This window comes from Varroa destructor, unplaced genomic scaffold, assembly GCF_002443255.2.
Source record: "Varroa destructor unplaced genomic scaffold, Vdes_3.0 BEIS01000002.1, whole genome shotgun sequence".
In the NCBI taxonomy this organism is placed as follows: Eukaryota; Metazoa; Arthropoda; class Arachnida; order Mesostigmata; family Varroidae; genus Varroa; species Varroa destructor.
Window position 1 is genome coordinate 36,211,764 of NW_019211455.1, and position 15,609 is coordinate 36,227,372.

Consider the following 15,609-nt stretch of genomic DNA (forward strand, 5'->3'; position numbering starts at 1 on the left):
ATCGTTAATGAACTGAGTCGCTTCAGAGCTGTCAAAACGAAATTTCACTTTTCGTATTTCTTAACGGCTCTAGCGTCTATGCCCATAGAATAGAGGCTGTTTAGAACAGGAGCAGCTACCATAGTTAATCAGTTTACGTTCAGACAATATCTACTAGCTAGGTAGTATTTCGAGAACAGTGAAAGCTAGGAATCGATCTAAATGAACTCAGGCATAACTTTAGGATGCAAGGATAGATAGCATAGTTAACTTCTCGCCCTAATGGCCCAAGTTATATACCACCGAATATTCACGTGTCCCGCTCATATGACCCTCAGGACGTTCTGGAGTATTGATAAATGTGGGCAAAAATATAAGTTAGCAAGACCGAGCACACCTGCTCGGAGTTTCATCGGAAAGATGAATGGCCCCTAGTAGGTTAATGCTGCTTATAGTTGTGTTTTTGCCGATAAACATAACATAAGTGAGAAACGTCTTATAATAAATCGAACGTATGTACCTGGTTGTGTCCTTCAATGAGCGTCTCATCGGGGGAGACACAGTTAACGAAAAAGGACAAATAATATAGAATATTTATTGTTGGTAGTTCGAGATTGACGAAATACACCTAAAGATTACGCAAAGAAAAAAATTAGATATGCCAAATTACCTTTCTTAGATTTCTAGTTGTAGTCCCCGGAATCGTTTTCGGGCTGTGTACACGTTACTGAAAGATTCACTAAATAAGTTACAACACAGTTTGCTTCGTCTTTGGTACAAATTTTACTCAGCTCGCTTTGAAACAATAATACGATGTGTTCGATATGATTGTGCAAATCTATGCTTCAACAAGAACGATGCGTTTTTGCTGTAAAAAAAACAAATAAATAAAAGAAGCCCTGATTTGACACATTCTGGTCAATATTTGAGACTAAGAAAAGCTCACAGACAAAATGCAATCCGTCGACATTGCTGTTAATGTAACCACAACCGAAAGCGGATCTAAGAATCTTGATATTTTGACCACGAAATAAGTATCGCGTACTATTTATAAAGGTATTTATTAGTAAAAAGACGAAGTAGTTGCACATCAACATTTTCCAGTTACTGTTTGAAATCTGCGATGTAGATGGTTTCCTTTTGGCTGACTTTCTTGCTTTTCTAATGCACAAAACCTTCTGTGTGTGAAGTTTTCGCTCAAGACTTCTTCTCTCCTAGTAAACATTTCCTGCAGGTTTACTTTCTTCGTCGTTTGCCTTAAAGCAAAATCAAGCAGAATCAAAAGACATGCCCATGCGCGCCTTCTTCATGTCCTTGAAACATAATTAAGGTCTTACTTGGTTGGTTAACTAAAGTGTACTTTGGACACTGCCACAAACTGACACTTTGGTCGAAAGGGCACTTGGCCAATAGTTTGGCATCAACTGCACAATTCTTGAGATGTATTGATTAGCTATAGCAAAAATTTCTACGCTATATAACCACTATTGGCTCTTACCTGCTAAAGCAGGCATATATATATAACTGTACAACCAATACGATAATCGTCAACATGGTAGCAAGAGTCACGACACCGTCAGTGGAAAGTACCGTTTAATTTGAGAGCGTAGTGTGGGAAAATTTTCTACAGGCGGGAAGAACTACTGTTAGTTAAATAGCAAGGCCGCAATTGTCATGGTCACGGCATCTGTCACAACATAGCGAATGGCCAAAGGTCCTGCCGACATCCCGACGTTACATTGTGTGGTCAAAATGGCGGAAGGACGGAAACTGCAGTGTTACTTTGTGTTGCTCGGGTTACGTTACGTTGTTTTTTTGGCGTTTTCTTAGCATGATCTGAACACAGCTAGTAACAGCAAAATGAGAATTCGATCAAAAATGTACAGTTTTGAGGAGTCGATTGCGGTATGCTTCTGTCTTTGTTAACTTATGCGTTTAATTGTACCCTCAAGTAGTATCTAAAAACGAAAAATGTACATTTTAAAATAACTAGGTTCCTCGTTTTATGCGCAAAGCGGTTCTAAATCCCAACACAAAGTATTTTATAGGCACTTCCTTATTCTCAAGCGTTAGGTGCGACGCTATTGTATCTACTATTGACTTGTTCGGTGCATAAAGTTATGATAGTTTTCTAACATATATTGATTTAAGATCACTTGATCATTGTTAGGCCATGATCGCACTTCATCGAAACCTATGCACTCTTCGTATTTTCTCTCTAATTTACTTACTTATTATTACACCGATTAGCTAAACTTCTACTAAATGCCGCTCCGTTTGTCGATTTTGACTAAGACAATCCTTTATCAAGAACTCTACCAATAAGGCCTTTCTCCCAATGAGGATATGCAGGGTGTTTCTTCATTCTGACACTTGACTGGCTTCGTTAAAACTGTAGAAAAGTACCTGCTGACTGTTTTCTCGCTGAAAAAGGAATGCAAAACCCATCCCACTTTACCGATTTGTGAACCCCAATAAAATGTTTTTTTTCAGACTTCTTCCTTCTGTAATATTAAATGTTTTTCGGGTTATCCGTTCTCGTTTTGTTCGATATTATTTATCAGTGTTCGGTTACTATTACTTCAAAACCGCAAATGTTTACAGCAGAACTTCGAATTTGGCTGTCCAAAAAAACATCCCTTGTCATATTTAATCAAAAAGCAACAGCAGCTCATGTAAAAGCGTTCAACAATTTAATGATTTGTAAGTGCTGTTTAGAGTAATAAAAATTGCCCTTTTTTGTTGAAATTATTATAAAACGGCTACTTCGCTTGCGAATAATTAAAAAGGATACATTTTCAATTGTTAGGCAGTTTTGTCAAATACGAAGTGGGTTAGAGAACGCAGTTGAATGGAAAAGCTTACAGTAAGCCCATTTTTGAGACGATGACCGTCAGACAGAAACAAGAGCATCAATAGAAATTCCACTAACTGGAAATGTATAAATATGAGACAAAACAAGCAGCATGCAGACATTAGTTCCATTATTTAAGAGGTCATCGACTAATTTCGGACTACATTTTCAACAAAAATTCATGTTTTAGACCACATCTCGAAAACTGTGACCGATAAAGCTTTTTTTCGTTTGATGTCATTATTTTGAGGATCCTTGCTTTGTCTGTATTATCTTGTACGAATCACTACAATAATTTGACGTTATACAGCCATATGCATGATCTCTTCAATCAGACGAGAGCCGTCGATGTAAAGGATTTGATTCTTGTTGTTGCCGCGCAGTTATTAGCAGGCTTAACTAGTTGAATGATGTCAAACTTTTTTATTATTACTATTATTATCATCATCTTCCGATGAATTCTTATTTCTTTTAGTTTTCCTGTAGTGGCTCCGATGCTTCTAACGAAACGGCCTTCTCTAGCGCATCCGCGAAAACAGAATATAGGGAGGGTGCAGCTGCCGTGGAAGAAAAACGTTCTACTGGAACGGCGTGGCGCCACTAAGAGCTCCGTCGACTGAGCAAGCAGATTTGGTTAGGCAGATGGACAGCGTGCTGTCACGCACCGTCATAACTGCATCGGTAATTCTGCATACGATAGCAATGTGTTCTCTACAATAAATAAACAATCAAGTCTTGCGGGACATTTAGTTGCTCGAATAACGCCGGTCATGCGATCGTAGGCGGACACAAAGCAGTGAGCGTATCGATCACTTATGCGGAGCTGCTCCTTTCGTGGGTCGGTACTATTTGTCAAACAAATACAAAGTAACGTTTTCCAATTTCCAACGCAGTAATCGCATCTGTCCAGCCCATGTACAGAGCATTTACGCCTATACATATATGTTACTGAAAATGACTAGATATTTGGCAACCACAGAATTTTATTAGACAAACAGAGCGTTTTTCTAGTTAGTCTAGTCAGAACGTAGTGCTCAAGAACTGATAACTCGTTACTTTTTGGCAAATTAATTTTAGATTTATTCTTTATCTTTTTTTCGCTTTACATACACAATATTAGCAATCGATCGTCGTGTAATCGTCATCGCACATGGTCAATCAATGTAATTGTAATTATGTAAGGTGCTTCCTCACTCACTTAACATACAATGTGTGAGTAAAGTGCTCGAGGCTGACTGTTTTATTTAAATCTTATCTTCGTTACCCTTTGTGTAACTGATGCGTTCCATCGTCGACTGTTTCAATGCCTCGCTACATTTTGTTAGATAAGAGTCCTCAAAAATCACGCATCTATTAGCACTACAAAGATGAGGCCATAATGTAAAGGCTTGATGGTTTTTGTGGACTTGTATTTGTCACATACAAACAATTCACTTTTAAAATACACACAAAGGATTTTTAAAGCATATTTTTGTTGCTAGGCCGAAATCGGGGCACAACTCTTTTCGTTGTCCCCGCTTGGACAGGTTGTATGCCGAACATCTATTCGTTGCTTTAAACGAGCGAGCAGAATTTCGCACATATCAGTGGTACAAGAAGCACCAGAAGCATTAAAGGAAGTTAACGTCATAAACAGGAGGTTAAGGTTCTCGGCCCACTTGCTCACCTTTACAACGTACACTTTACAGTGCGAAACAGGAAGCGCACCTTTCCTCACTCACGGCGTTGTGTTTTTAAGAATAGGCTTTCTTTTTCCTATCCAAAATGGCCTTTTCTCCCAAGCGAGATAATTTATTCATTGTTAGAAAGAAACTGTAAATAGCATTGCTTGTGAAACTCTGCGTATGTGTCTCAGCGCACCTGTAGAACCATGCCAAACTGGTTCAGCAGAAGTAGGTAAGGGAAACAACTTCACCTGCCAATTAAGACAATGTTAGGCCATTTTGAAATAAAAGCGCACAATGCTCTTCCAAGCTTCTTTCTCATACGTGATTCTATATACCTCGCCAAAGTACAGCCTCGTCCTCGATGCGCTCTGCTGCTAGATATTCTTCTTTAAAATGTGTCTTTGTGGTTTCGTAGTTAAATTTTCCTATATTCGCTTCATGTGTAGTGTTGCTATATTTGTGCTGCCTCCGTTTCTTTGTGATTCATTATGTACATCTAGGACGTATCTGAAGGTTTTTCTACAGTGTCTCTGTGGGTTGGGTTAGTGATCCCGGCGCTTTATGTGCTGGCCTTATATTGTCTACTGACAGGCAGAAATAAGTATACTGAAAATACACTTAGGGTAAAATGCATGTAAATATGCAAACAAAATTGCTTGAACTGTCTTGTCTATGAGAGGACAATGTAAAATAGAATCAGGGTTTATAGATCCGCGCGTTTAAAACAAATAGGTGTTTAAAAATATTGAGAAGCAATTTTTGATTTCTGCTATAGCTGCTGGCTCATTAGCTTCTCCTATCGAACAATAAAAGTGCAGAGTCGGCAAGGAGGAGACTAACGTAACAATGCGTTCACAGGATAGGTAGACACTGTATTAGGAAATGTAAAAAAGACTCATTATTTGAGAATGGGAATAAGCTAGAATATAGTGATATCGCGGTAAAAGGCTATGGTTTTCCATTCCGGAGTAATTCAACAGAGTAAATCAACGGAGTTAGCAGGGTGGGGTCGGGAGGGGCGGCGAGGAGAGATACCTCTACCGGTGCCGTCAGGCATTCGCAATCGTTTTCCTCACTCTCTCTTTCTCTCTCAATGAGCCCGTCCAGACGTCCCCGTTTCGTTTCGAGGCCTGTTCATCTTCAGGCCTACAAATACCGCAGAACTGACGTAAATTTAGTTTCTGGCGGTTTTTCTGAAGGCTGCAGATAAACAGGCCTGCGGTCTCTCATTCTCGAGTTCAGAGTATGCGATCTTCGTGCATGTATTGCGCGGTTGGTTAGTTATTTACTTCGAGGATTTGGATCCTCTACACAAATACTAGACTCTCTTCTAGACAGCACCGTCTATTCTATCTCGCTGCGTCTCCCTTTCCTTGCCTTAATCTTTTCGTAGCTATATTGCATATTTATCCGAAAACGCATGCGCAACTGCTCCCGGTGAGGATGTTTTTAAGATACTAGTTAATGCTTCATCTCACAGTCACCACTCATTTCCATTCACGCTATTCTCATTATTTCAAGAGCGCGCCAACAATCCATGCGGGAATCGGCCAGTGTTCATACAAAATATCTACATAGTCAAAAACAGGAAAATAGTTTAACAAAATGTCTGCCATATTATCCAGCTATTGACGAATTCAAAGGCCGAGACCACACCCTACGCGATCACAGCGTCGTTTCTCCATGGCCCATGTCGCACTGTCACCGATCTTCTCAAAAGCCTGAAGAAATCGATACTTAACTAATATAGTGGATCACTATTATGAATATTAGTACCTGATTTCTGAATATGGAGTAAAGTACATCGGGGACATCAACTATATAGCCTACGGCCGTCTTGGACTGTCGGTGTACGAGTGAAGGGTGGCCATCCTTTTAGCGCAGGTCAAAAAGGTAAAGAGAGCATCTTAAAACGTTACCGTAACACTTTAAGTAATATATAATTGATAATTTTGAACAGGCATAGATGTTTTTGGAACGTTTTTTCGTGGCGAAAATGAGGGCAGGCGCACGGTGAGATTAACAAGTAGCTGTGCTAACGCTTTTATAAGGCATTCGATCATTTAGTTCTACTCTGGAAGGATTATTACATTCCTATAATTATTTATTTTTATTATATTTTTTATTAGTATTACTCGTATCCGTGAATGCAGATGTTATTAGTAACAGCCTTTATTAGTCTGCTTCTTTTTGCTCATTTCTTATTGTATATCCCGCCATGTTTGTGTTTGTGTGTCTCGTTCTGTGCGTGTATGCATATATATTATAGATGAATAATTTAGTATATATATATATATATATATATATATATATATATATATATAGTTGTCTTTGCCTTTTTTGCAAAGTATTTTTGTATCAAAATAAAGGAAACAATAGATGTACAAACATCCGCAATTAGCAAAGATCTTTTGCGTCAGCTGTGGCTTCCTTTCGATGGCGTCGAAACGAACAGCGGCACCATAAGCCGTTGAGTGAACTTCTGAAGGCCACTTTTAGTGACTTCCACTGAAAATGAGATTTTTACCTCAAGAAAAGAAATTTTGTTGAGATTCTACGCCAATATAAGGATGACGCGTATATAAATAAAAACATGGAACGAATTTTCGTTCAAGGTTTCACGGAGACAACGGTACCATCATGCACGTTTGATACCTGTCTCGTGGATTCTGGAATGTACGTGCGCCCACCGAACCACTTAATGCGTGGCAATATAAAGTAGGTATAATCGAAAAAAATTAAATTAACAAGGTCATTCGTATAATAAATACTGTATAAATTATAAAACAGTAGCCTACGTTCGCTAGGGATTGATGTATATCTAGTTCACTGTTTTTCCTCACACCGAGTTATTGGGCAGGTATTCTATTAATAATAATAAACCAAGATGAGACGCACTTATTATGTAAAGATGGGGTAGATACTGTGGACAGTGTCAGTGTGTACAATCTGTAGTGGTAACACCTGCGACCGGTCGCAGATATCTTTAGACGTTATTGATCATTAAAGGTCGTCATCGCAAGCTGACAAGCGACGTCTCAAAATCATGAATGTTTTCATACAGCTCTCGCATATCCATTGGATCATAGACGCTCATAATTACACGTGTTCTGCTGCTTAGTTAGGGCAATGCTTCTGCCATTGTTCACGGTGCTTTCATCTACTGCTGCGTTGTGTTTTTCACTCGGGTTGAGTCATCGTAGGTTATGTTCATCAAACGTTTCTATCAAAACCTCCATATGTATATATATATATATCCTCTATTGCTGCCGTTTGAAACTTGGTGGTCCTATATAGTCGTCAGTACTTTACCACTACCGCATATTATAATTAGTCCATTTTGCCTTCAAATTATTACGGGTACTTTTTTCCTGTTCCTATTATTCTTGTTACTATGCGTTTTCCTTCGAGTGGTCAAGTGGCTGTCTCGTTCCACAGTGCTTTTGCTTCACCAAGGTATATTCGTCATCGTTTGCGACAGATGCTGTACACTTGGTTACTGCTGCTTTGGGACATTCACAAATGAACGCAAGCAAAATAGAAATTTTCTTTAATTCTAGAAGCTATTATAGTAAGTACCGCTATGTCCGCTCGCATCTGAAAACGTAGTTCTTTTTTCAAGGGGTTAGTTTGGCATATTTCATTATTTGCGAAGATGTCTCGTTTAGACGCTTTTAAAACGTTTGAACCTTTTTCATTTCCTTATAGAATACACAAATCACCGTGACAAGAACTTATATGTATATATATATATATATATATATATATATATATATATATATATTATTAAATAGTCGACTTCAAGTGCGGCCGGATTTTTAAACAGTACACACAATACCGGCAATTATATAGAATATCTCAAACCTTAAACAGCTTCTCTCTTCCATTCAGTTTTCGTTTCTTTCTTCGTTCTGCGTCGGTTCACCCAAATCCGATCTTCTCATTATGCAATAGTGATAAAAATAGTTATAGTAATTATTATTATATTATATCTGTGTTTCGTCATTGTTACGGTCGTTTGTAGACATCATCAGGACTATTCCGTCATCTTCCGTCTCAACACGGGTTGTGGCAGTGAGGGAATCCATTCATTTTCAGGTTCGGTCCGTGTTTTCATCGTTGTCTACATAACTGTTCCTAAATTTGCCTCCATCACTGTCCATCGATTACGCTGTGGTTTTCTTCCTGCAGCCCATGTTATGTCTGTTTCACTTGAGTAGTGATAGCTCACGTTCCTCATCAAAGCACCTAAAGCCTCTTCATTTTTCAATTATTTCATTCATTCATTCGTTCGGACTTTCTTCTTCTGCTGCTTCATAATGTTTTCTTGCGCTCCCTCTTGTAGCTGTCGTACAGTCGCTGTTGTTGCTATCTTCACATTTCACCATATCAATTTATAATAGAACTATGCGATAAGCATGGATTGGTCATGCGTTAGGTGAGATGGGGTTAATATCTAGTTGCTTATCGAAATCCGGACTTGCGATACATCGTTACTTGTTTTGATGTCTTACTTATTACATTCAAGCAGTTTGGGCGAGGATCGGATCATCGGCAATCATGTGGTTGTAAGGCCGCACGTCTTTTCCTCCCATGCACTGGTAGTTCGACTCGCCGGCGTTCATAGTCAACCATCTTAAACAAAGGTGGCGAGCGCTGAAGGCGCGTTAGGATCATGCGCGGGCGGCAGCTGGGCCTTCGTGAATTTGCGGCCCTTCTTAACACCGTACTGGCCTATGAAAGAACCATCTTCACCAAACTCCCCAGCTTCACCGTCTCCGTACTCAGCCAATGAGTCGCTTTCAGAACCACCACCGCGGCTCGACTGTAGCGACGTCCGGGAGCCTGCCCTACAAGGGCCCACTCTGAAATGATCAGGACCACCATCCAGATTATGATCATATTACTATTATTGTTAATATCATAGTCATTATAGCGGTAGGTGCAATAAGAAGTTAATAACTACGAGGAAAACACAACCATCATAAGGACGCTTGACCCGTATATTGAGAACAGCTTAGAATGCGTCGCCTATTCCAGCTAAGAAAACTGAATTGGGAACGGTGAGTTTAATTTAAGTTGCTGCGAAGTAGCGATACATGTTTATTCAAATGGCCCGAGTGAAGGGATTTGCAATAGCAGTTAAATAAATTGGATGTCAATCGAAAGTAACAGCTACTGGCTGATAATACATGCGGATGCCGGAATAGTCGGATCTGCTAGTATTCCTACATTTTTGAGGGAAAAAGAATTCTCGATTGTAGACGCTTCACTGATTTTTTGTCACAAATAGGCACAAAAAGCAATATTGTCAGAACGTGTGATGCAGTACGCCGGTACGGCTGAGCGACAATTTTTTACAGAGTGAACAGTAGTGATCAAAGAGGATCTTTAATTTTATATGTAAATTCAACGTTGTAATACAAAAGAAAAGCAGGCATAGAGACGATACGTAGCCTGAAAAGCTCGCTGGTTCCGAAGCTGCGTAATACGCTTCCAGTTGTTCTCTGATCACAAAGTAAAGCGGGCAATAAACGCGCGTAAAGTACGGAAATACTAGCGTCAGCGAAAGTTTCACGTACTCTAATAAAACACCATACGGGGCTAATGCCACAATGAAATCTTCGGCAGATAGGACGAGGCGAGTGTGATTTAAGACACATTTGATAATGAAGTGAGGGAATACGAGTAATCGGTTAGGTAACGGGCGAAGAGGAGTCACTTACGGTTTAGAATACTCGTTGAAACCTCCCTCCTCGGGGAAGCCGTCGAGGTCACGACCCCGGGTAAGCTCCTTCTCGTGGACGGAGTACTTGCCGCCACGATTTCGTTTAACTAAACAAACGATCATAAGCAACAAGAGCAACAGAGCGATGGCGCACATCATTCCGATAAACCACGAAGCGTTGGCCACATCGTCCTGAGATCCAGGATGAATGGCTACCAGCAGGAGCAACGGAAATCAGTGAAACACAACAGTACAGCACAAACGGTCAGTAATTTATAATCAATTCTTAACCTTACGTAAATACACGTGGTAGACGAACAAAGTGGGAACATAGATTATCCTTTGTCCTACGTTTGTTAGCATTCGTGCACTTTGGACGTTTTAGCCCGTTCGTTGACAAATTTCTAAAAGCCACTTGAATATATCTTATTTTAAAATATATGATATATGCATTTAACTATAATAATAACATTACTATTCATACATTTGTTGTGAACATACCTTCTAAATTGAGTTCTAAAAGTTACACAGCTATTGTAACATAGGTAGCAAATGTTTCTACGTAGACTACTTTATCACTAATTTCTACTTTCGTACTTCCTGTTTCCGTGACAGTATGAGTTCTCCGAATTCTACGTTAAGAAGCCCGTTATTACTCCAACTGTATATAGGGCCCGTTAAGCCTTACTATTATTATCTATTTGATAGTTTGATCGAAAACAACTGTATTTTATAAAACTAAAGAGTATGTCAATTTATCATATTTTGATGTTTTCCGATGATCTGAGTCATTTGCCTGCACATTAATAAATAAGCCTGAGTTCACAAAGCAGCATTTGAAACGTGACAAGGCGTCAGATAGTGTGACACGTAAGTGGAGAACACTAGAACGTAGTGATGCTGATGCGCGCACGCTAACAAAACATTAGTACGTTATTCAAATCTGATTTCAGCAGTATTCTTCAACAGATAATATATGTTCTATGTCTGCATACGATTGGTGGTAATCTTTTGAGACCATCTTTTCTATAGAAACACCAAATTAGCAGCAACGCATGTTGTCGTTGGTAAATACGGGTTAGAGCATAGGTTAATGCATCACATACTCCATGGTAAATCCAAACAAATTCGACCCTTTCGACACCACACACAGCCATCATGATGAGCTATTCCGTCTCCGCACATGTCGAGAATTGGGCGTCCGTCACTTGTTCAACAAAGGCGCACGATTACGCTGCAGTATTTGGCACAGCGCCATACAAAATTATCTACTCGTTATTCTTTTCGTCAGTTAACACGTCTTTATCGCCGGCAACAGCAACATTTAGAATAAATATATAAGAGAACGATTTCGAAAAAACGACATACAGAGACACTTTTGCTTCAGTGGTCCGTGTGTCTGATCAGGGTTAGTAGGGGGCTAGATAGATGTTCGTTTGCTATCTTTGATCTTTTGTTGCCTCTAAATCAGGCTATGTGAAAGACCACGTGAAAGACGCATCGCTGTCGGTTTGTTAAGAGATAGAGCCCGCCGACTTGTTCTCGGTTCTCTAAAAATGCCGTTGAGGTAGGAGTCTTGAATAGCGCAATGGCGGTGACGGCTGCCGTGGCTGTCTTCAATATGGGCGGAAAAGAGAACAATATCGGCTACAATAGCCTACTAACTACGCATGGTGCCAATGTATTTCCAATATGCTGGGATGACAACAAAGCTCTAGTGTTTCTTGCCGTCTGTCCCCCTTCAGGGCATGACTGACTCAGCGCGGACGATCTCCAGTTCTAGTTTCCATCGTCGTTAGTGGTTGATCGGTGCTTGCAACCAGCGAAAGAAGAAAGAGGGGAAGGTGCCTGCGTGGATAAATAAGTCAGCCAGCTGCTATCGGATCCTAGTACTATCCGACCGGAACAAAGCAGCCTACCACAGTCTATATCACAGTTTTCGAATCATTTTGCCTTTAAAGACGACCGGGACATGGTCAGGAAGCAACGGGTGAGGAGGCGATTCCGCTAGCGTAGATTCAGACCGATGGACCGTCAGCAAACGCCAACGTCAAACCGAACGCGCAGCGCCCGGTTTCATCAGAGACAATTGCCGTTAACAGAATAAACTAACTGTCCGTGTTGTGTCCTACAACCCTTAATTTTAATTTGCAGTATTTGCGTAAATCTTAATGAGTTAAACTAAGAATGACGGAAGCGGTTTCCAACCATCCTCAATATTCGTCACGCATTATCTAAACGCACTAGTCTTATTAAAAGTATATATAAGTCATAAGAAAAACTTGAAGGAGAGAAACCACTTCAACGTCAAATGTCCTATGGTTCTAGCCCTGACCCGAAGCTGCTGAAAATCGTGCTTAAAGTTCTATTCCGGTTTATTACTTTATTTAATTATATAATATGCACGTAGCGTGACTGAAAAAACTCACCGACATCGCTAGTAATAACCTCCTCGATTTTTGAGTAAGTTTTGTAATCGCCATCTAGTGACACTACCCGCATCTCGTAATATCGACCAGGATGGAGGCCCTTGACGATCTGTGTGTCGTCTTCGAAGTTCTTTTGCGTCTGCTCCCAAGGATCGCTGCTGCCCTGTAATAATTCAAGACGAGAAATAGTTACAAGCGGTTCTAATTTGCTGTAAAATCATTGACATGTATGCATAAACTTATATTGTAATCGATTTAGCTTTACATCATGCCAGACCTCTATCGAGTCAGAGCTCTATCCCATTTTTGCACGTAAAAATTTTAGTCACCTAATAACGATCCGTTTAAAAAACTGTCAGGATTAATTACAAATGTTAATTATAGACAATGAACATGTTAGTCACATATACGATATATTCGTGCCCGAAAGAGTGCGACATTTACAGATAGCAATAATCACGGTTCAATAAGCAGTAGTGCTCCCAGGTCGCATTCGTAAAAGCCGATATTTTATACTCCAGAGCGTCGGATATTTTGTCGCAACGTATTTTAATTCAGGACAGCCGTGATCAGGAATGCATTTATTTGCGCGACTACGAAGCCAAGCGCATACCTTGTGCCTTTCGGTAGCAGTACCCATAAGGCTCCACAGTTGGAAAGCTATTGGCCACTGCAGGCTAGGAAGCGGCCAAGGAAAAATTTGATGTATTTTTTTTGCATAAGGATGTGTACTGCAGAATATTACAGTAAGTAAGGCCGGTTGTAAATTCATTCAGACATATATCCTGTTGTACGGCCTGTTATGTGCACTTGTCAATTTACGTATATTACTGATCCTTCTCTTTATTGGTCGCGGTATCCATAACAGCCCGGGGAGGGGGGGGGGGGGACAACATATCAAAAACAAGAACTCCATCAGCTAGGTCAAAAAAGCTTTTCGGCGGTCGGAATATCGGTATCATCGTTTAAATTGTTTCGAGACGATTTGACCAAGTTGTTACTCATATTCCGAGAACTTCTATGGGGATAGTTTTGTTAACTCACAGCTATTCCGATGTTAATGAGCATCGGTCTGCTGTTAAGTGGTACTAGTCCAGTCTAGGTTTAGAGGAGTTGTGTTATCTGTTATAGAACGACTCTTCGTCTGATACTAAACATCGCGTTTAAGAATCAAGACAACCACAGAAGTGTCAACTTTGACCGATTAAGAGGTTAATGAAATAACAAAAATCGACGATAAGGTATCTATTAACGGACGCAATTGTAAAAATTAAGCATTGAAGCCGTATTTTTTCTCAGACACGGCCTATCCTACGTAATCTAAAAGCTTGGATGAAATAAAAGCCAAACTGCCCAAAGCCCGTCCTTAACCGGAAATACTGATTTTACAGACTAGGCAGACATAAATCCATTGCGATTGCGACAGTGACACAGTTTCGCATGAAGTTAGTCCATAACAACGATTTAATTTTTTCTTATTTTCACACTTTCAGGAAAAACACATTTTCAACGTTCAATAGAAAAAGAACTTAACCTTTCTTTTGTTCCACTGAACTGTAGTTTCAGAACTATATCATATTATTGTCTGCCTGATTCAATATGAAACTAACTGAGAACAAAGCGAAGTTATGCCACACACCGTAGTGCAAGCAGCACTACGGTGCTATGTGGTAATACGGTATTATCGGTAATACGCTATTCAAACTTTATCTAGAGATATGGAAAGTATCTCCAAGTGACGAAAACCCTTCGGATAATCAGAGTAGTAGTGTTCGTAGAAACAAGCCTGTATTTCGTCCCAGTACGACTGTCGCTTAAACAAAATTTACTTATGTAAATAAATATTTGATATTAAATAATTACTTACCTTTAATCGATAGTGCACTTGAAAGGCGGATCCAGGCCGATTTGTGTTGGGGAGCCACGTCACTCGCACAGAAGCAAGCCCGTCCTTTTCGGGCTGCAGAGACCAGATGAAGTCGGGGACGTCGGGCTTTGCTAGATGGTTAAAGGAAAACCCAAATAAATTCGCTTCTGATCAGGCTCATTATCTACACTTACGTGCCATTGTAATAAATTCGCAGCACGCAGAATATTCGAAACAGATATACAATAACTTAGGAACCTTAAATGTTTTACGTCTGGTACTCCCGTTATGCCTTTTATCAGACGGCTTGCCCCCGGCACAAAATAAAAGGTGTCCACCACGCCCGTATTCGAACCCAGATCACCACATCAGATTTAGCAGGTAAACACGCTACCCACTACGCCATCATCCTACGAACCTAGAAGAAGCTAAAATACATCATCGTCGATAGGTAGAAACAAGAACCCACCTGCGAAATTATCATCAGCGGTGCTTACTTCTATGAAGTAAGGCTCCCCCTTGCCTTTCTGCGTGGCGGCCTTGATTGTGATCCTATACTTAGTGTTAGGTCGTAGGTTGGCTAGTTTGGCGCGCGTCTCGAGCGGATCGTTAATTGGCGATCGCTCAACCGCGGCGCCGAGTGTCGTGCCACGAACTTCTTCGTAACTTATATGGTAGCCAGTCAATCTGCCGTTAGGCTCCAGTGGTTTTCGCCACATAAGATAAATACCGCTGGATCCCATGGGAAAGCCGTCGAACGATGCGACTGGACCTGGGACTCCCTCTGGTGTTTCAAAACTGATTGTTTCGCTTTCATCACTTTCATGCTGTTCATTGAACACTCGCACCTGTACGTAGTTTTTAGTGTTAGGCTTGAATATTCTGGCAAGCGCATATGTCTGGTTAGATGGTACGACGAGTTCCCGCATCTTGTCCTTGCCCTCTTCGTTCGTCCACGTTTGAATCTTGTATCCCTTGAAATGGCCATTTACGGAATCCGGAGACACTGGCCGCCACCGAAATTCCGCTGATTTAGCGTCCTCTACCCGTATGAGACGGAATTCCTGAGGCACTTCACTCGGTTC

General features: G+C 40.4%; 1 protein-coding gene across 6 annotated transcripts in view; it reads right to left on the minus strand.

Annotated features, from left to right (window-relative positions):
- Positions 1–3,889: 3,889 nt before the first annotated feature.
- Nrg (Neuroglian) overlaps positions 3,890–15,609 on the minus strand; it is a 135,471-nt gene continuing 123,751 nt past the window's right edge. For all 6 annotated transcript variants that reach the window (XM_086981050.1, XM_086981052.1, XM_086981053.1 and 3 more), the window contains 5 exons: positions 14,994–15,608; positions 14,525–14,655; positions 12,658–12,820; positions 10,227–10,440; positions 3,890–9,365 (listed from right to left, as the gene is read on the minus strand). In XM_086981050.1, coding sequence (XP_086837176.1) covers positions 9,137–9,365; positions 10,227–10,440; positions 12,658–12,820; positions 14,525–14,655; positions 14,994–15,608 — 1,352 coding nt within the window. In that variant the 3' untranslated portion in view covers positions 3,890–9,136. The remainder of the gene's footprint in view (positions 9,366–10,226; positions 10,441–12,657; positions 12,821–14,524; positions 14,656–14,993; position 15,609) is intronic.